At 38.4% G+C, this 24,058-nt stretch overlaps 1 protein-coding gene across 1 annotated transcript in view; it reads left to right on the forward strand.

Annotated features, from left to right (window-relative positions):
- tmtopsb (teleost multiple tissue opsin b) overlaps positions 1-11,735 on the forward strand; it is a 35,574-nt gene extending 23,839 nt beyond the window's left edge. Inside the window, exons 3-4 of the mRNA XM_042510451.1 lie at positions 1,295-1,528; positions 10,628-11,735. Of these exons, the coding sequence (XP_042366385.1) occupies positions 1,295-1,528; positions 10,628-10,930 (537 nt within the window). The 3' untranslated portion in view covers positions 10,931-11,735. The remainder of the gene's footprint in view (positions 1-1,294; positions 1,529-10,627) is intronic.
- Positions 11,736-24,058: the final 12,323 nt, after the last annotated feature.

Below are 24,058 nucleotides of genomic sequence, written 5' to 3' on the forward strand. Positions count from 1 at the left end.
AAAATTACATGTGATATTTTGTGACTTTTTGAGCAGCGAGTAGCTTCTTTTCCTTCAGATGAGAGTTGGCAGCAATTACGCCCAGTATGTCTCTTCTTGTTTGCCACTGATGCATGAGTCCAAATTATTAACTTAAACAAAACTGCATGGCTCCAAACCACAGACTAATTCTTATTCCACCTCCCCCCATCATTTGTCTCATCTGTAATTTAGATTTTTAGATTATATCACTCTATTTTATGAATTTTTAAAAAGTTTCTTAATGCAATATTTATGTTGGCAGGAGAGGATGGGATTGTTTGGGTTTAAATGTCACTTGAGCATTTGCAGCTTCTGGAAATGAAAAGTGTAATAGATTCAGTTCTGTTGTTGTGGGGGATCTCTCTGTTGATGTATTGATTGTACGTATCTCTGCTCTCTCTTGGGTGTTTGGTTATAACAAGCATCTGTTTTGAGCAGAAGTGAGTCTGTTACATTTTTCACAAAAAAAGTTTTTCCCCAGTGTAAGACCCATAAAGAAGAACTATTGTGCAGACTGTTTCATAATCCTGGCTGGACTAGTTAAAGTAGAGAACACGATAACGAGTGAAAACAGCAGGAGGGCAGGTTCATGCTGGAAGGCTCCCTTTGGCAGTGTTAAATCCACTGCATCACCTAAAGAGTGTCCTCTTTTTATGTAGTGTGATTGAAGAACCAGCGGAGGGCCCCTCTGGGCCTCACAGCAGGGAGCCTTCTGACATTGACTTTATTGATAATTCTTCACAGCAACCTTTTGATGAATTGCATTGGTTGTTTGTTTCAGCAGCATAGGAGAGGATAGATAGAAGATAAACACACTCCTAAAACCAGCAGGATTTATACTCCACATAGATGTTGGTTTTAAATAAACTGATTTTAAATATGGCAAACGTCCCAGGTGAATTTGCAGATGAATGAGAATGTGAAAAGTATTTACTTTACGTTATGTTTTTTTTCTTTACAGGCAGATTGTTTGGAGATGGCTTCTATGCATACTCAGAGCCCCAGGGTTTCCCACACATTCATTTATTTATGGCTGACTGCCGAAATGACAACATCTGGCATGGTGTATTTATTTTCAAATTCTGGAGCCGGTCCATTCATTAAGAGTGCTATTAGAATGGCGGTTATTCATTGCATGCAACTCTCTGTGCCCAGAGCATACTCTGGGCACAGATGGAGCAGAAAAACGTCAGGTGCAGTGTAGGTGAAACTCAACTGTTCAAACAAACTTTTTTGAGTTCATTCACCAATTAAGTTTTTTTTCCCCTCCCAGGTCCGCAGTGTGAGTTCAGTGGTGACTCGCCGCAGAGAGCAGCGGGTGCTGGTGATGGTCGTTACGATGGTGGTGTGCTACCTGGTGTGCTGGCTTCCCTACGGAGTGGCGGCTCTACTTGCTACTTTTGGCCCCCGTGACATTATAACACCGGAGGCGAGCATCACGCCGTCGCTGCTGGCCAAGTTCTCCACTGTCATCAATCCTTTTATCTATATATTCATGAACAAGCAGGTTAGTTATTGCTCCTCTTCTCGTTTCATTCATCTGCTGCAGGTTTCTTCTTCCATTGCCATTTCTCTCTGTCGTCCTGGATCTGTATATGCCTCTTTTCTTACTGTTAAACATTAATCTGCTGAGATTTATTCTAAAATGCCATTATTGCCACCAGACCTAAGCCTGTAGGACATCATGCATTGTGTATCCGTCAATAACAGTTTGCTAATCCTCTATGCATCTTTCCACAACTGTAATGCATACAATCTGCTCTGTACTCTCTTTTCTCCACCCACATGCGTCCATTCCCGGTACACACCTGGCTCAGATCTGCACTCTGCTGAGTGCACTTTTCTATTTTTTTTTTTCATAAGGTGACAAAATATTAGCTGTTTAAATTTAGGCATCACCACAAATTGGCCCTTGTCTGCTTCAGTCAGCGTGTGCAGTTTCATTAAAATCAGTCACGTTTTGATCAACTCAATAATTTATGACACGATTTTTGCAAGCGTAATTGGGACTGTTGATATACCATATGTGAGTGGGAGAAATTATTTGAAAAAAGCTGGCCAAACGCAGTGACTAAAAACTAAATTAAAGGATTGCTGTGGGTGACAGGCTCTGATAATTCTGTTGTTAAAATCCAGTGTCAAGGAATAAGGGAGGCAAGGTACTGCTGTAGTCAGTGTAGTCACGCAGGCACAACCATTTATTGTTCAGTATGCTGATAGTAATAAAAGAAACAAAGATACAGGCTTCCTGCTCAACAGGTAAACACAAAAGGTCCAAGAGAGAGGGAGTCATGCGTGGTGAGCAACAAAGGGAAGAGCCCCAAATTATAAAAAAACAAAACAAAACAGGCATCCTCACCCATCAGATCCCCTCTGACTCATTGCAGCTGAAAACAGCCGAAAGAAAAGAAATCTGGCCACTCTACCTGTCAAAATAAAGCACACTAGCAGCTTTACATAATTGTAAGTGTTCAGCTCAACAGACAAGTTTCAGCACCTTCAGCATCACAGCTATACACTACATGTATGGCTGTAATGCAGTTTTTTAGCCATTAGTTCAAGGTCCGCAATAAATTACCACATTACAAATTCAATTTAATGTCACAAAAAAATATTACAAAAATAAGGTTCATTTACTCAAAACATATTAAATAAATAACACTACATCCAAAAAAGTGCATAATATTGCTTCAGGATCAGTGAAATAAGTACAGGGGCAATAAAATTGCTGCTGACCAGCAGGACATGGCACTTCAAAATAAAAGCTGGAAATTCACTGTGATTCAAAATAAAGTGTGTTTTTTAACACACTTTTACAAACTTGACGTGTTCACAAGTCACCTGGGGTCCATTCAGAATGGGTATGTGACCCACTTTTTGGCCATGAACCATCAATTGGGAACCATTGCTCTAAATCTATTCAACTAATTTTGTTTTCCCCAAACTTTACCGAACTGTGACTGTTTCACAACAAAACTGCGGCCATTGTTTGGCATTGTCATAGTTTTTAGTGTTGCTACGCACGCAATTTAAACATTTAATGCCCACAATCACATAATGCGTTGTTAGAGGGTTGTGTCCATTTCACATATTTCTGTGAGAATGTTGGAATGTGTGAATGGGTCAGTTTATAAATGCAATCCATCGACTGCTCAGATAAAATCACAACTACCTCTGGCATTTTCACAAAGTGGCTTTCTTCGTCTTAAATGATGGATCGGACTGTCTTGTGATTCTAGGCTTCAACCAGTGACAGAAAGGGAAAGACTGGGGTAAATCCCTCTGGAGGTGCATGTGGATGACATGTTTCCCCGCCCTAACTGACAGAGAGGAAAAACGCACCACAGAAAAACATAATTACACACAGCTGTCACCTGGACACAGTAGGTGGGATTGCATTTCGGATTTGCATTATACTTAAGTGATATTTTTGAAATGTCAGGAAAACACAATTGTGAGATGACCACGTTTCCATTGAGTGACATTATGTGACTTCTCCTCTTCTGATAACATTCCAAGAAGCACGGCGATGGATGTTTAAAGTATTAGCAGGTTTATTTCTATTGCAGACACCAAACTAGCCATCATTATATCCAATCGAAGGCGACGTCGGCGTGTTATGTGAGCGATAATGGAAAGGCAAGCCCCTTATACGTGGGAGCGGCCACGTATGAGTTGTTTCTGGAAGGTGAGAGTCCACGATTTTACAGAAGAATGATCTGTTCAACTTTTACGAAGTTATGCAATGCAATATATATCCTATTGTAGCAACTATTTTACTCTTTGTTGTATATCATGTGACCTATAAAAGCGAAAATGGTGTTTTCATTGAAGTTTTGCAAAATATAGCATAAAAGCATAAAAACTAAGATAAATTTGAGTTTTTCGAAATTGAAATGTTTTTTATTAGGTGTATTTTATACATAACATTTCAATTTGCACAATTTGAATGTAATGGAAACCCACCTAGTAACACCTATTGATCAGGTTTCAGCTGCTGCTCAGCTCAAGTTTACCGCAGCCTTAGAAAGTTCACTCACCTCTTTCAAAGCAGCAATAAAGTAAAGTATTGCTTTTTTGGCCAAACTGATATCCAAAACTAAACTAATGCAGTGACTCTGTGGTGTGGCTAGATGCCCCAATCAAGATTCACAGTCAGGGGAGGTTAATGTAGGTGCAAGCAGACCTCCATCTGTAGGCCTCTCATTTACACCTTCAGACAGAAACACTCACTCCCACATCCACCCAATGAAACGCACACAGACAAACAGACAAAAGACAGAGGTGTGAAATTATTATCATGGTGTCGAAACCACAGCAGCATTTATACAAAACAATCCGTACTGTCTGCGAGGTTGTGATACACATCACATGATATTCAAGCACAAGGGAAAAAAAAAGGAAAAGAAAAGGTAATCTGGTTGCTGCCACCAACCATCCTAATTGTCAGCAGAGCAACCTTCAAGGAGCTCTGAGGAGCATTTAACCTTCAGGAAATCATTTCCACTGTCATTAGTAGATTAAAAACCGAAAACAACAGAGAGGACGGCTCACGCTGGACTCCACGCTGCTCTGCACAATCTAAACAAGCTTCCCTTTTAGCCTACTATACATAATAATAATAGTAATACCTAAAACTCAGAAACAGTGTATTGTATTCAGTTGTTGTTCTCTTCACTCTGATGAAGTTTATGGTAATTTTGGTGCCACGTCTCTCCAGCAAAACGTTACCATTTTCTTCTTTTTGCTTACCAACTGCAATAAATGTAATAAAACAAAGCTTAAATCGATGAAAGATGGTGATTGGGTAGAAATGGAGGGAAGAAAAAAACGAGGAGAGAAGTGATGATGAATGTTAGAACAGGAAAGGAGGTGTAAGTAAGGACGGGGAAATCAATATAAGGCAGGTAGAGAAAGGGGGAAAAATGAGAAGAGAAAGAATGAAGAGATGAAAATAGAAGGAAGGAACAACAAGAAAATGGAATGATAGGAGGGCTAAAAAAACAAAGTGCAGTAAGTTGTGGTGAAAGAGAAGGGAGCAAAATTAGAGAGATTAAGGTAAGCGTAGGAATAATAGAGAGTAAGAAGAATAAAGAACAGAAGAAAGAAAGGAAAACAGAAGAAAGAAAAGAATTAGAACAGAAAGGAGGAAAGGACAGAAGGAAAGGAAAAAGGAAAGAAGGGTGGAAGGAAGAAGGGAGGAAAGGACAGAAGGAAGGAAAAAAGGAAAAAAGAAGGGTGGAAGGAAGAAAGGAGGAAAGAAAGGAGGATGAAAGAAAGAAAGTAGGAAAAAAGGAACGATCAGAGGTAAGAAAGATGGTGGAGAGAAAGGAAGAAAGGGAGAAAAAAACAGATAGATGGAAGAATGAGAAAAAAGTAAGTAAGAAGAAAAGAAAGAGGAAAAAAGGGCAGAAGGAGGAGAGAAAGTAAGAAAGAAAGGAAGGATTGAGGAAATAAAGAAAAGTGAAGGAAGAAAGGAGGGAGGAAAGAAAGCAATCAGATGGAGAGAAGGAAGCATTTGATAAAGGGAGGAAGGAAGGAAACAGTTAAGAGAGAAATAAAAAGTAAAAAGAGCAATGGAAATGAGAAAAGAAAGGAAAAGGATGAAAAAAAAGAATGAAGGAAAGAAAGAAAGAAAGAAAGAGAAAAAGACAAATGAAGGGAATTTTAAGATTTTGAAGTAAAGTAATAAGAAGATGGAGAGTAAGGACGAAGAAGTGATGCATGAGAATAGAGAGAGTTGCGGGAAAATGGAATAAAAGAGGGGAAAAAGGGATCACAAATAAGAAAAGAGGAAATAACAGAAAAAGTAAAAGATTAAAAGAAGACGTAAACAGACATAAAGCTGAAGGCAGGCAGAGAAAGAGAAAAGGTGACGGACGCGACGAGAATCAGAAGAAACTTCTTTTTAATCCCCAAAAGGTAACGTAGCTTTGATTTTGATTATGTGATGTCACTATCAGGGAGCGACACACTGCGGCGGTGACCTTTCCTTCTTCTTCTCTCACTCTTTTATCTGTCTCTGTCTGTTTTTATCGGCTTCTACCTCAGTCTGTTTCCTCTTTTGGACTGTCTATTTGTCACTTTTGAGCTCGGGAGACATTTAACATCGTTTGATGACAGACTCGTCACAGGACTTGTTGCTCCGGCTGGTAGTGAAGTTTTTTCGCTGCATGTGTGTGTGTGTGTGTGAGAGATGATTAAGCCACTAACTGAACTTTCAGGGCCGCAGATGAACTCGTGGAGGCCGCGCTGTGTGGCACTTTCAGTCTTCAGTTCCTCCCAGCCCATAACTATGGCAGCAGTGTGTTGAGGCGAGTTGAAGACTTTAAGTGCTGCACAGGTTCATGCCCCGAACCTGAACTGTCTTCATGGGAATTATAATTTTAAGGTCGTTTGCACTTTTCTGCACAAAAGGATGTCTTTCTGTGACTGCTGTACCTCTTGTGCAATATATATGATGATATGACTCTTTGAAAGGGAACATTCTGCCTGCTAAGTACTCTTACTTTTAGAACAGTTCACTCCAAAATCAAAAATATACATTTTTCCTCTTTCATTAGCGATATTTATCAATCCAGATTGTTTTTGTGTGAGCTGCTGAGTGTTGGAGATATCGGCCAAAGAGATGTCTGCTTTCTCTTCACTGTAATGGAACTAACTGGTACTTGGCTCATAGTGCTCAAAGCATAAAACAATTTAAAAAACTCAACAGCAATGTCTCTTTCCAACAATCATGACCGGGTTATGATTCTGGTCTGAATTCCAGATGACAACCCTACTAAACTGTGACAATACTATTTTTAATTTGATAAAAGTTCTAAATACTTCTTTCCCACCGTGACATACATTGTAAGGTACCAGTAAAGGAAAAGTCCATTATTTGGATATTTTTTCATGTTTAATAAGTGCATTTTTCTTATAGTATTTTAATATTTTAAAAAGTTTTGAATGCCCAAGACCTTCTTTCCATGATGGTCAAAAACTTTCTTGGCTTGTGAGCCCTTTAAAAGAGGATCTGGCTACAACCAGTTTAACCATAAGTGATCTCTTTCAAATTTTTTTCAAGAGAAAATAAATCATTAAATACGTTTTGAAAAAAAAATCCAGTCATTCAATAGAAGAAACAAAAGGGTAAGTCTTAAAAACTACTTTAAAAATGTTTCTCTCCTGTTAGTCCACCCCTGGTAGACTAACTCTGCCAGAATTTAAATTGTGGTGGAGATTTGTTATAAGATAAAACTTAATTAATCCCACACAAAGAACAAAAAAACAGCAGCTCAAGAGAAGCAAGATGAAGAGGGAAAAAAGTAACTGTGTTAAATAAGATGAATAAATTTCACAAAACAAGTGTAATTTGCACATGTGTACTATTTTTACTTTAAATACAGAAATGTCATTGCCCAGTAAGTGGAAAATATCTATCTATCTATCTATCTATACAGTATATACGTATTTTTTTCTTTCTCTTTTCTTTTTTTTTCATTTTTCTCTGCCTGAAAAGCTTACAAGGACTGAGTCTGAAAAATATTGGTTTCAGCCTTAAATAATCCTGTTATATGTAATTTAATATTATACAATGTAGCCTCTTGGACCTTTGCCCTGGATACATCGTGGCATTTTATTCCCACTGCACATTGCATTTGTGTTTTCTCATATATACATTTTTTTTCTGATACAGGTTGTGGCATTTTATTTCAGCCACTATTTCCCACCGTGACATACATTGTAAGGTACCAGTAAAGGAAAAGTCCATTATTTTGATATTTTTTCATGTTTAATAAGTGCATTTTTCTTATAGTATTTTAATATTTTAAAAAGTTTTGAATGCCCAAGACCTTCTTTCCATGATGGTCAAAAACTTTCTTGGCTTGTGAGCCCTTTAAAAGAGGATCTGGCTACAACCAGTTTATTTCAGCCACTATAGTGATAGAGAAGGTGTTGACATGCAGCAAGTGCTTTTGTTTGACTTGGATGGGGAACATTGTGGTTTCATACATCCTTAATACCTCTGCTCCTTTTATTCTCATTTTTTGGGTGGCTTTCTGGTGGCACCTGGCATGAAACTGACATGAAGCAACATATATTAAAAGGTGTGTTTGAAAAATCTGTTTCCTTTATTATATTACGTCTTTCCAGATGTACTGACTTTTCTTCTTCAGCTAAACAAAAAGCTTTTCTTTTGTGACGTTTTCTCTGTTTTCAGCCTTTTTCAGGTTTCCTGCAACGTTAGAAAATGTACACAATTGTTAATTTACATTTTAATTTACAACATTTAAGATATATGTGACATATATCACCAGGCTGTTTCTTGGTTTTTAAAGGGAAAGTTGCAGATACACGATCACGTTACTGCACACAGATCTATCACATGTCTGAGAGATTTGGAGTGGCAGGTGAGGATTTGGCCACTTCTCATCTGTATGATCTCAATCTGTGCTGGTTTACCTGTAATCCCTCATGACGTCAGCTTGTCTTCCTGTTCTCATGTTCTTTCTTTTTCTTCTTCTATCTTTCCTCAGACATGCTTTTACTCTTCACACATGTTCTCATTTTGTTTCCCCTGGGGTTTTGCTTAAAAAAACCAAAAGTTTTTTTCTTCTCCTCGCAGCACACCGCTCCGGTACTATAATACGTAAAGATCTGAGACACAAAAAGATTTAAAATGGAGCGCTAATTTTGAAAGCTACATAATTTCCTCGAGGTAACAAAATTTAATTGGCTCATATATAATGAATTGTCAGCCAGCTGCTCAAGTATTTGAGTTAAAAGGCGCCACAAACTGGTCTCATTTGTCATATCAGTCACTGGGTGGAAACACGCTGGAGGAAAAAACTCACTGATGATGTAATGAGATGTACTGAGGTGTCGTGTTTCATGTTTCATATTTGATCTGCGGCACTCTGGGGAAATGTAGTAGACTTAAAGTATACGTGTGGAACCAGAGAGTATACTAAGTACACTACGTTTATCCAGGGGAGCACGCAACCTTCTGGACGCCCAACACGGAGGATTGTCACTAGAACTGTTCTACTACAACATATTATAATTTAGATAACAGTTATTATTTACTACTGATACTGCTAGGTCTTCTATTACTTCTGCTTCTACTGTCTTCTTCACTGTTCTACTGCTGCCACTATTATAACTGTACTTCATGTAACTTTACCATCATTGCTAACACAAAGTCTGTTATCGCTGTTACTACTAGTACCGCTCTGTGATTTTCACAGCTGCACCTACAAGGTATAAATGTTTGACCACTGCTCTGGCTATCCAACTACAACCACCTGGTCTAGGGTTCGGTGATATGGGCTGAAGATTGCATTGCAATATCTCGATACTTTTAAATCTCCCCAAAAGTACTTTGTACATTAATGTACATTAATGCTAGAACTGGGAGACAGAATAGAACATTTAATTTCTTTTATTTAAAAAAATTTTTTTTTAACCGTATTTCCTCTTTGATGTGACAATATTGTAGGAATGACTATTGGTACTTTGAAAAAATATGAATGCAATTAAATTTTTGGTCAATTATCATTAGTATTGTAGATATAATAACTGTGGGTAAAAGCAAGTATTAAAACTAATAGACATGACTGATACGTTGAGAAAAGTATATTACTTTACTGTAGCACAACCTCTAAAATCAGGAAAAAACACAATTTATTCCTATTCCTATCTAATACAATATATAGACTCACATCTTGATATGATGTAATATCTTTATATTGCCCAGCCCTAATGTATTTCTGTTCCATACACTGTGTATGTCCACCACTAGCACTACTTCCCTCTACTACTTCCAATACTTTATTTGTTCTTCTAATACTTTACACTACTATTACTATACGACCTCATCCATTGTGTGTGTTACTTTAAATACTGTTTCTTGTGTAACCATTTGACTACAGCAACTGCTAAGTTTTACTATATATACAACTGCTGGTACTAACCAGGTCTGCTGCTAATGTACGTCCACAACTTCTACATCTGCATTTACTAAAACAACTACTACTAATAATAATACATGCCTACTGTGATGAAAAACTACTGCTACTACTAGATGTGCTCATACTGTTGTTATGCTTGTGTCTACCAGCACCTTGAATGGTAGCTCACAGCCCTGTGTAAATGCTCTAATTAACTACTACATTAACTATTACTTTAATTGTAACTTCTTTGAGTTCTTCTACCACAGTCAAGTACACTAATATTAGTACTGCAGATTTACTAGGGGTGTTAATCACAAGTTTAATAACAGCATGATATTATATTAATTCTTCGGACAAGGATATGATACTTCTGCCCCGATATGATTTCGATTTCATACACTTTATTGGCCTGTGATTGATATCAGTAAATATCCTCATTAGAGGGGTTTCCATTAACAAATCAAATTTTATACTTGCCAAAAAGGCCATATTTCGCAAAACTGTTGTGGAAACAGACACTGATGGTGTCTTTCCTGGTTCAACTACTTTTACAACCATGAGTCCTATGATTATTTGTCCCACTATCAATAATAATTTTGTGTAGAGCTGCTTTTATAACTACACTTTTAATAACATCAGTAATCCTGTGTGTGTCTGTTTGTGTGTAGTTCTACAGGTGTTTCAGGGCGTTCATTAGCTGCTCTATCCCCGAGCGAGGCTCCACCTTAAAGACATTTTCCCGGCCGACCAAGACGCTCCGCACTGTCCGCCAGGAGAGGGAGCACCACGTTTCCGCTCCGGCCCCCTCCTCAGCTCTGCCAACACCCAACTCTGTCCACGAGTCCTCGGACGGAGCCAATCACGTCACTCCATCCCCTCCTCCATCGAATCGACACTCTGTTGCTTCCCACACCCCTGCTGCTAACACCTCCAAACCCAAACTGATTCTAGTGGCTCACTACAGGGAATAAAAACAAATCAACAACAACAGGAGCTCAGTGTTTACAAAAGGAAAGCAGGGCGCTGGTCCCCAGTTAACAACCAAATCCTCTCAATAGTAGAAAGGTCAGAGTCGCAGTGGGAGTTTTAAACACAAGCTGGGACCTTTTAATCCCAGAACAGGTTATCATTGCTTTATGAAGTCAGCAAACAGGGACACACACAAAATGCCAGTCTCATCCTGTTTACATGAGGTGCTGTACGCACAGCAGGAGAACAGGGCCTCATGTTCAGATTATACACGAAAAAAGCCACATAAATAGGTCAAGCTTTTAGCTTGTATTGACAAAGTATGTTTGTTATGTAACTAAATAATGTTCTTTCTTAATCTGAGAAATTATTCAGGAACAATTTGAGAAAGCACAGCGTTCTTTGGTGGAGATTTCATAAATTGTTTTTTTTTTTGTAAACGGGGCAATGAGTTATTTTGTCGGCTCTTCTTTCTGTTCCTTTTTTTGGTGATAATTCTGTTGAAGAAGCGGGGTAAGCGTTTTTTTCCTGACCCCATTTCCATGCCTGATATTTGAGGATTTGATACAGAGTATTAAAGATTTGTGGAGCAATTTTATGCAATTTAAAGCTGAGAAGGTTTTTATTATGTCTTTATTTACACTTTTCAGAGTGTAGGCCCTCTGTCGTTAGTGCTGGGACTGTTACGGAAGCCATTAAAGGACATTTCACAATGTTATGAGGGACATAAAGAGATTTCACTGATTTGGATTGTCTTGATGTTTCTGCTGTTTCTCTTTGTGAAATGGAAATGTGGTTTTGTGTTGTGTCCCGATGTATTTTTGTTTCCTTACATAACATAAATGAAATTATGTCACAAACAGATTTGACTGCCTCAATCTTTACCCTGAGAGTGTGTGTGTGTTCCTTTAGAAACTGGGGCTCAACGTCATTTTCTCTTTCACTCTTTATCCTCCACGTGTTGATTTATCCATAAATTATTAACGCAGGCATTATTTACAGGGAGGGAAACAGATTAACATTCTACATTACAGCGTTCGTCTCATTGGAGCGTTAGAGTGGAATATTACCACTGACGGCCATGAATGAATAATGAGCTGAGGGCTGCAAACACACATACACAAACGGAGGCAAAAAGTCATTAATACATGTCTCACTGCACAAAATGGCTGTAAAAGGTATTTTCTTTGCTCCTTATTTGTTGTAAACTTGAACACAAATTGGTGGATTCCAACTGAAAAGCTTTTATACATGGAAAAAGGTACAGGACATTTATGTCCGTGTTTGTGGTGTCAGAAATTGGTATTTTTTTAAAAGACTTTGTAACATTCCCAGCTCTGTTTGTGGCATCAATTATGAGTATGTTTTAGTTTGGGACCTTTTGAGTGTTAATTTATCTTCTGTCTTGAAAATTGAGAGGTATACAATAGAATTACCTGTTACTATCACAGCGTATTCTACAGTACCATGAATGTACTCTTGCACATATATGACCGTCCAAGTCAGTTTGAATGATTGATTAAACTTTCACTTACAGGTGCAATTCAGTCTTAAACCTGAGAAGCAGTAAAGTGCTGCGTAGTGTCTAGCCCACAGAAGAGGATTTAGATCTGTTTTAATTTGGAGCTGTAGTTTACATTGGTGTGGTGTCAGTGTTCTGATGTGATTGGTAAATCTAATAATCTTTTTAAGCTATTAATAGGAATGTAAAACACTGTAAAGTTAGTATTTAAAGTAGGTATGGAATGAAGAGACAAAAATGGCAAATGCTGACACGTATGCCAGTGCTCATACTTAATGCCACCCTTGAAAGAGTCAGGGTCCCACTTGGGCCACCCCAGTAAAAAAACATCTGGACGTTATTTACGTTATTTACCATTAAAGGGCAGGGATTGTAATTTGGTAGATAATTTGGATGAACTCCTTTTATAGCATTTCTAGAACGCTTTTTTAGAAACTTGTGCTGGTTATTTTCACCATAATATTTTAGAGCAAGCCTGCTGTGGGCATACGTGTGTGTGTGTGTACTTGAACTTACTACATAGTGAGGACAGTGCAAAAATCAACCAAGAATGAGGACATGTTTGCCACTCCTTACTTCTTCAAAGATCTCTTTGAGGATAAAGACTTTGTTTTGGGATTCAGCCAACAATCAGGCTTAGTTAGAATTAGGGTTGGGGTCAAACATTTAGTTGTGATGGTCAAAACAAAAGGGAAGGGGCCAGGTTATGCATTATGTCAAACAACGGTCCTTACAACAATGGAGGTACAAGAATGTGTGTGTGTATGTGTGTGTGCTCAAATCTGTCTGTCTTGGGTGAAATTATAAACACAGAGGAGTGAACCAGCCACGGCCTTATCACTTGTGGAGACACACATTACGTAATGAATCAGATTAAATATGTGCTGATTATCAGTCCCAGACAACCAGACTAAGAGAAGCACACTTTATGTGATATTGTCTAATAAACTGTTGTGATTGGATGCCAGGACACCGTTCACATTTTAATCAAATTAAACTGAGAAGTTGCAGGCAAGTTGCAGGATGAACAGTCAGCTCTATAAACAATCTTAGAGCACTACACAAAAGAAATTTCTGAAAGCCTGTTTATTGGTAAAAGACAGTTGGCTGTGTTCATATTTCTGGTTTAGTTTATTCAAAACTGCTCTGTGTGTGTGCCCTCATTTTTCTTATTTACAGATGTGTGTGTTTTCCAAGCAAAGCCAAGTTTAGCTTTTGCAGAAAATTATTTGTCACCAATCTTTGCAGCCCATTCCACCTGAGAGATTCAGCTGATTAAGTAACACAAGATAATTTGAGTTCAATGCAATGTAATTATCAACAAGGCAATCAAAGTTTTCAGTGTTACCTGCAACTGAGATAGCCTCCATTTTCATAAATAACTTCACAGCTGGACAGTTTTTGCCCCAAGGCCCCACATCAGATTAACCTGGTCATGATGCGTATATTTCTTTTGCTCTGAAATGTTAGTAGCATTAAAAGCTATTTTAATGTCACATCAGTTTGTCAAATGTCATCAACATTTTCCCAGTTTTTTATACTTCCATCCGTGTTTATGGCAACAAAAGCAGATATTTTTGAATGAGATTTGGGACATTATAAGCTTTTTTTTGGTAAGGAAATAGATGTTTTTTTAAACAAGGTCGATACATTTCCAGTAGTGTTCGTGACAACAAAAGCAAATCCTTTTTTAAACAAGATTTGTACATTTCCAGCCTGCTTGCAGTGACAAAAGCAAATGTTTTAAATTTTTAACAAGAGTTTGGGACATTTCCAGAATGCTTCCGGCAACAAAAGCAGGTATGTTTTGATGAAAGTTTGGGATGTTTCCATTTTTAACAAAAGTTTGATTTTCAGCGGTGTTTGTGGCAACAAAAGCAGGTACTTTTTTAAAGAGGAGTTTGAGAGATTTCCAGTGGTGTTTGTACCAACAAAAGAAAATATTTTTTAAGAAAAATATGGGACATTTCTAGCTATGTTTGTAGCGACAAAAGCAGGTATTCTTTTAACAAGAGTTTGGAACTTTCCCAGCAATGTTTGTAGCAATATAAGTGACTATTTTTTGACAAGACTTTTCTAGCTGTGATTGTGACATCAGAACTGGGAGCTTTTAACAAGTGTTTTAGGGCATTTCCAGCAGTGTTGGTAGTGACAAATGGGAGTATTTTTTAACAAGACTTTGGAGCTTTTCCTGCAGGATTAAAAAAAAAGCTATTTTTAACAAGAGTCCAGGACATTTCCAGCAGTGTTTGTAGCAACAAAACAGGGTATTTCAAATAAAAACACAATGATTTCCTAACCCTAACCAATTGTTTTTTTTGGGCTTAATCCTAAGATCACATTAACCACAGCACTGTCACTACATAACTTTAAAAAATGTCATATGTACAATGTATAAGATATGTAACATATCCGTGATTTACATGAACACACAATGCCATCATTTATTCTGGCGACTGGGTTGATTGTAAACGATTTTTAACAAGGTGGCCAGTCTCTCACAGGCACTGATCCACACAAACATCGATCCACACACTGACGACGAGCCAGAAAGGATAAATGAGCTAATTTCCAGCGTCCCTTTGTTGCCAGAAAACACTTAGTGAAGCAGATGCAACAGGAAAACATCTCTATGACTGATAATTGATTATTTGACATGTCCTTAGTGTGTCCCTCTTCTGACTCAGTTATAATTGGATTGAGCAGAGATGTCTCCTCATCACATTGCTATCTCATATGTAACTGGACCAAATCCAATCCTAGTGGGAGTCGTATTGGAAAAGGGAGTGTGCATCTCCATAAAGCGGTTGTAAAGACTTGAAAGTCTATGAAGTGGATCATTTGCAGCACATTTTTTTCCCTTGAATCTAAATTGGATGACTTTTATTTTGAACTTCAACTGAAAAAAACTCCATATATTTGCAGATATTTTTTTATGTAACTCTTAAAATTCCCAAGCATGAGAGGAAGAATCTTTTACATTTTGACATTTTTTTCTTTTTACAGTGTACAGTAATTATGTTAAACTAGGGCTAAATGCAATTTTTATATATGTCTCACTTCTGTTAGCACATAAAAGAAACCTGCTTACAAGGTCAGATATTATTTGTTGAGCTGTGGATTTATTTTTGATTCATGAAGGTTTTATAGTTTTAAAACTTTGGCAGAGCTTTTTTTTTAACATGTGTGACATCATCCAAATGTAAACTTTATGAGCCAGTAAAAACTAGAAAACTTTTTGGTCCAGTGATCAGCGAGCAATTTTTAATTCAAGTGAGTGGGTGACATCTTTGAGTCAGTTTTTAATACATGCTGTGGGGTAATATACTAAGTTCCCACAGCTTATTAAAGAGATGTATTTGTCCCATTACTGCCTAAAATCCTCTCCTGCGTGGGAGTTCATATTCTTGTGAAAGAGGTCGAACTAAAAAAAAAAAAAAGATGATGCAAGACAGGTTTGGTTTATTACCATGAAAATTAAGCATTTTAAATGCTGCTATGATCTGACCTTTATACTGTGTCAACTGAAAAAAGCTCCCGCTTCAATAAATAAATCATTTTATTTTAATGAGACCTTTTGTATCCTTTTGCTGTGGATTTCTTTTGCTTATTTTACTTTTCTTTGAGGTCCACTTCTTAATTGAGGCCAGGTGAGCTGCAGTGTAATCAGCCACCTGCTTTTCTTGTGGCAGCTGCTGCTATTTTGACTGATTGGACTTCATCAAGTGTGCTGAAATGAGAAGGAGGTGGAGTGTATGTCTGATTTAGCATTTTTGTTCTCTTTTCTTCTTTTTTTAATCTCCATTGCTATGAAATTGTAAAGTTCTAAAATAAATGTAATCTGTGAAAGGACTGATGACATCATGTGTCACTGAAATAACCATTTACACTTAGCTTTTGTTGACTGTATCCTCCCTGTAGCTTATACTCATGGTACACTCCAAAGGATATTTAAGCTCTGGGTTTAGGCAGTGGTTTCATTTTGACTCTGGGCAGGGAGACGCCAACACCTTGATTTGAAGATTTTATTTCTATTTTTGTTTGAAACTATGGTTGCTGAACAGACATGGGTTTCAGTGAACCAAAACCATTTAAAAAAACTCAATATAATGTGGTGCTGCAATCACAACACGTCAGCCAAACATTACAATGACACTATTACAAGAAAAAAAGCCAGAATTAAAATACTGTGGGTATGCAAGAAAGAGGAGATGAAGAGACTGAGTTTAGTCTGTTTACTCTCACTGCAAACGGCACCAATACAAAGCTAACCGCACTAAGAACAAAGCCCAAAACTCTATTTCCCAGAATCCCCCTCTCTCGACTCTGAACTCTGATACGGTGAAACTTTAAGTTTTTCGCCACACTTTGATCATACCACTTGGTTATGGTTAGAAAAAGATTACGTTCTGGCTAAAAAGACCCATGTTTGGTGGCACAAATGACGTTGAAAAAGCAGGGACAGGTTGATGAAAAACACTGTGGTTCAATGCCACAAATACTGCTGAGAAACTTTGCAGTGTGCTTACTTTAGAAAACTTGATATTCTACATATGAAATGAAAAATTCAACATTTTCAAAAAATTGCAATGTTTCCTTTCCATTTCCCTCTGGTTACTGAGCTGCCTTTTAATTACCATTTTGAATCAAGCACACTGAAAGCACACAAGAAATGATCTTGAGAATATTAAAGATACAGGTCCTCTATGGAGCGTTGTACTATCAATACAAAACATACAGGTGCAGAAATGGAAACTCATAGAGTGGCAACCAGTCCCCTCCAAAAAAAAAGAAAAAGCCAAAACAGTCTTGATTTCGTATCTTACTGAGGTTGCACTACTTAAACCATTAGCCCAGAGTACCACCTGTCACACAAGCATAGAGACCTTCTACTGATAAATGACTCTCATTCAGCAGAGCACCCCTATCAACTCCTGGTCGATATGAAGAGGCTCTGGTGGAAACGCCACCTGAGATAAGACAACGAAAAAGCCACGGGAGCACTGATCACACACCCCAACAGCTGCTGATGGGGAATCCATCTCAAAGCCTCTGCTCACTCAAACAGAACTGCAATTAAAATGTATGGTTTATGTTTTCAGGGCAGAGAATTGATTCCTCAACCCTGAGCGCATTAGCTCTTGATAGGCAAGTGGGATTATGAATGCTTAAAATCTGCCAAAAGTAAATGACAAATGGAGCTATTTATGGTATAATAATTATATGAGAAATTTATACTCTTAAATAAATGAATACATCAAACTGTGTCAGGGTAAAAGGGATAGAAAGGAAACTGATGAGTGAGTGAGATGTGAAGAGGACAAAGATAAAAACAGAAGCAAACAGTTATTTAAGCTTTAATTATTTACTCAAGCTTTACTTATTCAGGGCAAACAGTTATTGAAGCTTCAATTATTCAGGGGGCTTCTTTTGCAAAAGAGACCTGAGAGAAAATTACAGTAATTTCAGAATGTTATTAGTAGAAATATTAACAACACTCATGCATTACTGATAGGTTAACAAATCCCCTGTGGCAATCACCCTCTGACTTTGTTGGCTAAAAAAGTAAAGAGTTTGTGTATTTATCATAAAATTAAAAATATCAAACTTAGTATGAGCTCCACTCAGCCCAATTGAGACATTACAACCATTTCAACCTCTGCAAAAAGAGTGGTCTTTATATCGGAAGTCAATGCAATAAACAAAACTTTTGAATAGTGCAGCTCCCTTAAACATCAACATGCCGACTAGATACTTACTAGCTTATTTTTAGGGCATTGGTGCTTGATTTGTTTCATATTATAAATGACTCACTGCTCTCAAACATCACTAAAAAGTTCAGTTGTCAGGCCTCTCTTGAAAAAGAGAAACCTGGATCCTTTAACTAAATGATAACAGGCTTATTTCATACTTTCCCTTTAAAAGCAAAATTATTGAGAGGCAGTTTTTATTCAAATCAATTATTTTTGCCAGCCAATGATGTCCTTGATAGTTTTCAATGTCTCTGCCCACATCACAGCACTGAAATAGCTCACATAAAGATTGAAAATGAATTTTGCTGGAATAATGTAGTCTGATAGTCCTGGTGGTAATGGATCTTACTGCAGCATTTGACACTGGGTCATAAAATACCTACATATAAACTAAAATATTGGACGGGCTGTCAGAAATGGTCCTCAGCTGGTTCACTACCATAATGTTTGGAGTCCCACATGGATCTGTCCTTGGCCCCTCCTGTTCAGTCTTTACATGCTTCCTCTCAGCCAGATTTGCCAAGGTTGCTTATCATCTCTATGCAGATGACACACAAATCTATCTAGCGCTTTTGCCAGATGACTTTGGTCCTTTAGACTCACTTTTTTATGCCTTGCAAAAAGTAAATGATTGGATGCATTAAAATTTCTCTACAATTTACAACCAAGAGGCTGATGAGAGTTGTTCTCTCTACTTGGCTGCACTTTATACCATGAATGCAGAGTGGGCCAACACTGGCCATCTCCTAACAAAGACTGGCACTATCCAACCTAAATTTGCTTCATGGCCTCAAATACTTTTTGGTGAATATTGCTGTTGCTACCATAATTGTCAAATCTGTAAAATCTGTCAAATATCTAATGAAAAACTGACTCACTGTGGTATGGAAGCCATGGCTGGTTTTACCAGAGTGTTAACATCATGGTGCTCTGTTTATTCTGTCTGTGCGCTGCTGTGAATGTTTGTCTGAGGCCTCCTGTGTCGCAACATAACCTACCGCAGGCTATCATATGACATAAACTGATGGATGGCAGCCGGTTCATTTAAGTTTTAATTGTTAAATGTGCTTCTTGGTAAGGGCTACAGACAGGCCTTCACAAAAACAGAACAATGCATTGACTAATGGGCACTTTGGGCATCCAGGAGCAAAAAAAGCAGGTGCTTGAATACCTTCTTCATGTGCCTGCATCTATTTCAGCCTAGTCAAGATCCACATGGCTGGTGGGCCTCACACTGGCTACTGCCTTCACATCTATCAAACATCTCCACTTCATGGTACATGTATCAAAATGCATATGGCCAGAAGGACTCAGAGTGACATGTGCTGCCCTGAGTCTTGCCTTAGATCTATATCCAAAGTCAAAGTCATCACACAATGAAAGATCTATTGCAAAGGTTGCTTTGGCTCACTGTTGTCCATGTTTCCACTTTGGTGGACGTCAGACTTTTGAAGTTCTAAGCCCTTTTTGGGCAGCAGCTGATCGGAGGGCTGGCTGCCTTTTTATTTCATCATCAAAGATCATCCTGGGAGCCGGACATGATTTGTGTTAACTTTAAATGGATCCTCACACAATCTGGAACATGAAACCTGAACAAGAGTACAGTAACTGCTTGAATGACAAGCCCTAAAGGAACTGCGGGAGAATGCGTCCATTGTCATCAAGCCAGCAGACAAGTGGCTGTGCACTATTAGTCATGGATAGATAAAAATACTGTACATCCAGGAAGCCCTGAGACAGCTCCAGGACACAGATTACTACGCCCTTTTAGAGGCCCCACCATACACAGAGATAGACACCACTTCATTTTCTTTTTTTAACATTGACTGACTAATCTCCCAAAATGATGACCCCAAACCTACCTACTGCAGATGCTCCTAGCATGCAACAGGAGAGTGGCCAGTAAGTCGCTTAAATCTTCTGTTTTTATTTACCTTTATTAAAAACCTTTCTTGTCAGCCCTTCAGCTCACTGTTTATTTCTCACCTCCCTGTGTGATCGCTGGCACTTAGCACGCCCCAAAGATTCTCACATTTTTATTCGCTCTTCCCCGCATCCTTTTCTCACTGATAATTATCCCAGCTTCCTCTCGGTTCATCTTTTTGTTCTCACTCTATCCTCTGTACACTTGCAAACACCCAAACAGTGGAAGAGCGGCTAATGGCTGGGGTATACTTAAAGCAAATTAGTTCAAACAATAGGACTAACCACGTCTAAAGGCTGAGGAATCAATGTTTTCCTCGTCTTTGGTACACACTCAAAATGACTACAGTAAACGAAAAAACAAGCTTGAGAGAATGTCAAATTCCGACTGTCTCACCTTTGCACAAGTGTGAAGTTTCAAACAGCTACAAAATATGTCAGAGGAAGATCCCTAAATTGGGGTGTCTGAAAACTGTAGGGGGTTTTAGATGTTGTTTGACAATCAGGCACTTTATTTGAAACATACTCCGGCACACAGTCTCCTGTTCTTCCTTTTTGGTTAACAAACAAAGCAATGCACCACAGCCTACATCTGGTGAGGAGTGTGTGTGTGTGTGTGTGTGTGTGTGCCCACAAATTTATTTGAGATATCTTACATCATCCACACTAAAACATGGTGTTTTCAGATTAATCCACTCTGGATATTATTTTTGGATATATAAAATGCCAAAGTGAATTAAAGATTGATGGGAAACTACAGCTTAAAGGCTGTAAACATGTTTGTGTTGTAGTCAATTTTCTGTCGTATGGTCCTCTTTTGCCAAGGCCATGTGCTGCTTGTCTGTAATCACAGCTGTGAGCTAATATGGATTTAGCTGTAAACAAGACTTTAAGCACACAAACACATGTACATACATATTCATGCACATTTATTCACTCCTTTTGTGTTTGTCATCTTATTCTTGTGAGCTCTGAATGAGCTCCCAAAGGAAATGTCGGAGGGCATGTTTGGTAATGAGAGAATTCATCACAGCAAATTGCACTCAAACACGCACACACACGCTCTGATCTACACCTGGGCGCACACATTCAACATGAGCAAAGAGCTGTGTGGCGCTTGTTTATTGCTCCGCCATTCACTTCCATTCATCATCCCTCACCTTTGCCCTTCTCTTCATCCTGTGGCTGATCAAGACGATGAAGACAAATGCTGCTGCTCATCCTCACCTCATAAAAACATCCTCATCAATATCCTTGACCTCTCTGGCTCCTGCCTGAATGGGGTCACTCCCTCTCTCTTTGCCCTTTCGTAAGAATATATATATATATATATATATATATATATATATATATATATATATATATATATATTTTTGTTGGCTACCTGGAAACCTTTGGGTCCATGTGGCCTTTCACAGCTGAGTGTCTTGCATTTTGTATGTTCGTGACTCATTTGTTTTTAACTGTCCAGTTGCTGTTTACATTTCTACATTATTTAGGACCACTGACGGTGCCACTGCATAAATTTATCATTTCACAGAATATAAACCAATTGAGTGTATTGCTGGTTTAGTTGCTCACCAGCTGTGAACAACTTTGCCAACAAACACTGAACAAGACAAGGCAAGCCGAGCTCAGCTGGACTGTGATGGATCCTGTGGGGAAATTGTCAGAGACTAATTGTGCCTCTTCTCATGGTTTTAGAGTCTTCTCACTTCTCAAGTTGGTGAAATGCAGAAGGATTTTTTGAGATTTCGGCAGTCTCCTGCTCTAAAACAGCTGCAGTTTGATTTATTTTAGGTGTGTTCACAAAGTAAATGGACTGCATTAATACAGGGCCTTTGTAGTTTTAGCAACCATTTAAAGCACTTTCCTAGGTAGCAGGTGGCATTCCCACAAAATTGGTTAACATTATGTACAAACTGTAATAATCCCAGAAAACCTCTAAGGGGAGGTGATTGCATTTGTCATTTGTGCTGTTGGGTTGTCTGTGAAGCATCCATGGTTTAGAATATATAGATTCTTTGCAGCAACGTCCATATCTGAAAAATTTTCTGCTGTCATGGTTACATATGAGTTTGAAAAGACATGAATGTAAATTGTAATTTGACAGGATGGTGGGAACATACAACCCTGAGGCTATAATTCTAGCTCAAGCATTACAATTGCCATAACAATGACGAAATAAGAAGCAAATCTTAAAATGACTTCACTGAACTTCCTCTGCAGAGACGGGAGAGCGACCACCTCTGTGGCACTTCTGAGTAAATGGCAATGACGGCCCATCTGAGATTTTCCAGCACGACAATAATCGTAAATGTTCTGTCATTTATTGAAATAAAAACTTCCGCCTCTTGCCCCTAAAGACAACTATTTCATCTGACAAAAAACAGGTCTCACTTATAATCTCTACAGCAATGTCTGGTGATGGCAGCATCATGCTTTTCTGCAGCCGTGACTGGGAAGAGAATTTGCTCCACACTATTAAGATTTCCAATTTAGTAAGCCAACAACCTGAAGCCTGCAGCCAAAACAAGGCCTACACAGAAACCAGCCAGGTCGCAAGCCTCATTGAAAATGCTTTGAGGGACCTGAAAATAATTAACAGATGTGCTCCATCTGATGCAAACAGAGCTTGAGAGAATCTGCATGGAGAAGAAACTGCCAAAATGCAGATGAGTAAAGCTGGTTGAGAAGAAGCTAATTGGCTAATTTATGCCAGTGATGATCCTGCAAATGGGTGAATAAAAGGTCTGTATGCTCATGTTATAAGAAATTTGAGCTTTTGATACATTTGCAAAAAAAAAAAGAAAGAAAGTGTTTTACTCCATTGGTATGGGGCATTGAAAATTAACACAAGAAATGTGGAAAATGAGAAGAGAACACTTAAAAAACATCAGTCTGAATAAATCCAGACAATTTGTCATGCACTCATGCCTCCAGTTCACCCTTCAGCTTGAAGTACGCATGTTCCCTGTGGCAAGCTCATTGTCACCGCTTTGCGCCACACTGGAGCGCTAGTTACCGCTGATATCGGGACAGCATCATTGCAAAAGCGTACCCACCCACTCTCTAGTTCCTCCCTGTGTAACACCATTAACTCTGTCAGCCTGTTTAATGCTGTCTATGGAGTTCGTACCACTTCCTCCATGTTGAGAAAAGTGTAAAGACAACTCATTTGCTCTGAATTTCACATAGAGCCCCTTTAATTGTCGGGAAATGTGAAATGAAGAAGTAAAAATGCACCATAAATGTAAATCTTTCTGTTCCTCCGGGATTTTGCTGGCTGTTTTGCATTGCAACCTAAAATACTTGATTTCATAGCAGCTTTTCTTAAAAATTGTGATGCATGTTGTCATGTTTATATATGATTTTTTCTTGGAAAACAGAAAAATAGATGTGATGCTCTTACCCAGTAGCTGAATTGAATCACCATATCAAATAGCAATCAAATTAAATTTAAACCCAATAAAAAAGCCTGAACACACTCGCATTGTCCTGATATTAAGGTTTAAATAACATTCTGTTTTTGCTTTTCTCTCTTCCACTTTGTCTCTACGACAAGGGTTAAATGTGAAGGGCCCCAGGAGAAAGGAGGAGAAGAGCCATCTGTTGCTTTTTTAAACAGCTGCTGCTCAGATGTGCACACGCACACATAAACTGGAGGCATCATTGCTCCAGATGGCACAGCTTCATGGCCAAACATGGAAAGTTTGGAGAATGTACACACAAAGAGACACGCCGACATAATTCAGAGACACATGCTTACATTTTCAGACAAATTTTATTAGGGTGGATTTTGTCACGGCACACAAATGGCTCCTCCACTTTCACGGCCCTTCAGATTTAATTTTCAGAGTGTTCCATTACTTTGCTTTAATTAAATGTGGAAAGGAGACACAGGCCTACAGAGAGGGAGGCAGATCAAATGC

This window comes from Plectropomus leopardus, chromosome 21, assembly GCF_008729295.1.
Source record: "Plectropomus leopardus isolate mb chromosome 21, YSFRI_Pleo_2.0, whole genome shotgun sequence".
Lineage (NCBI taxonomy): Eukaryota > Metazoa > Chordata > Actinopteri > Perciformes > Serranidae > Plectropomus > Plectropomus leopardus.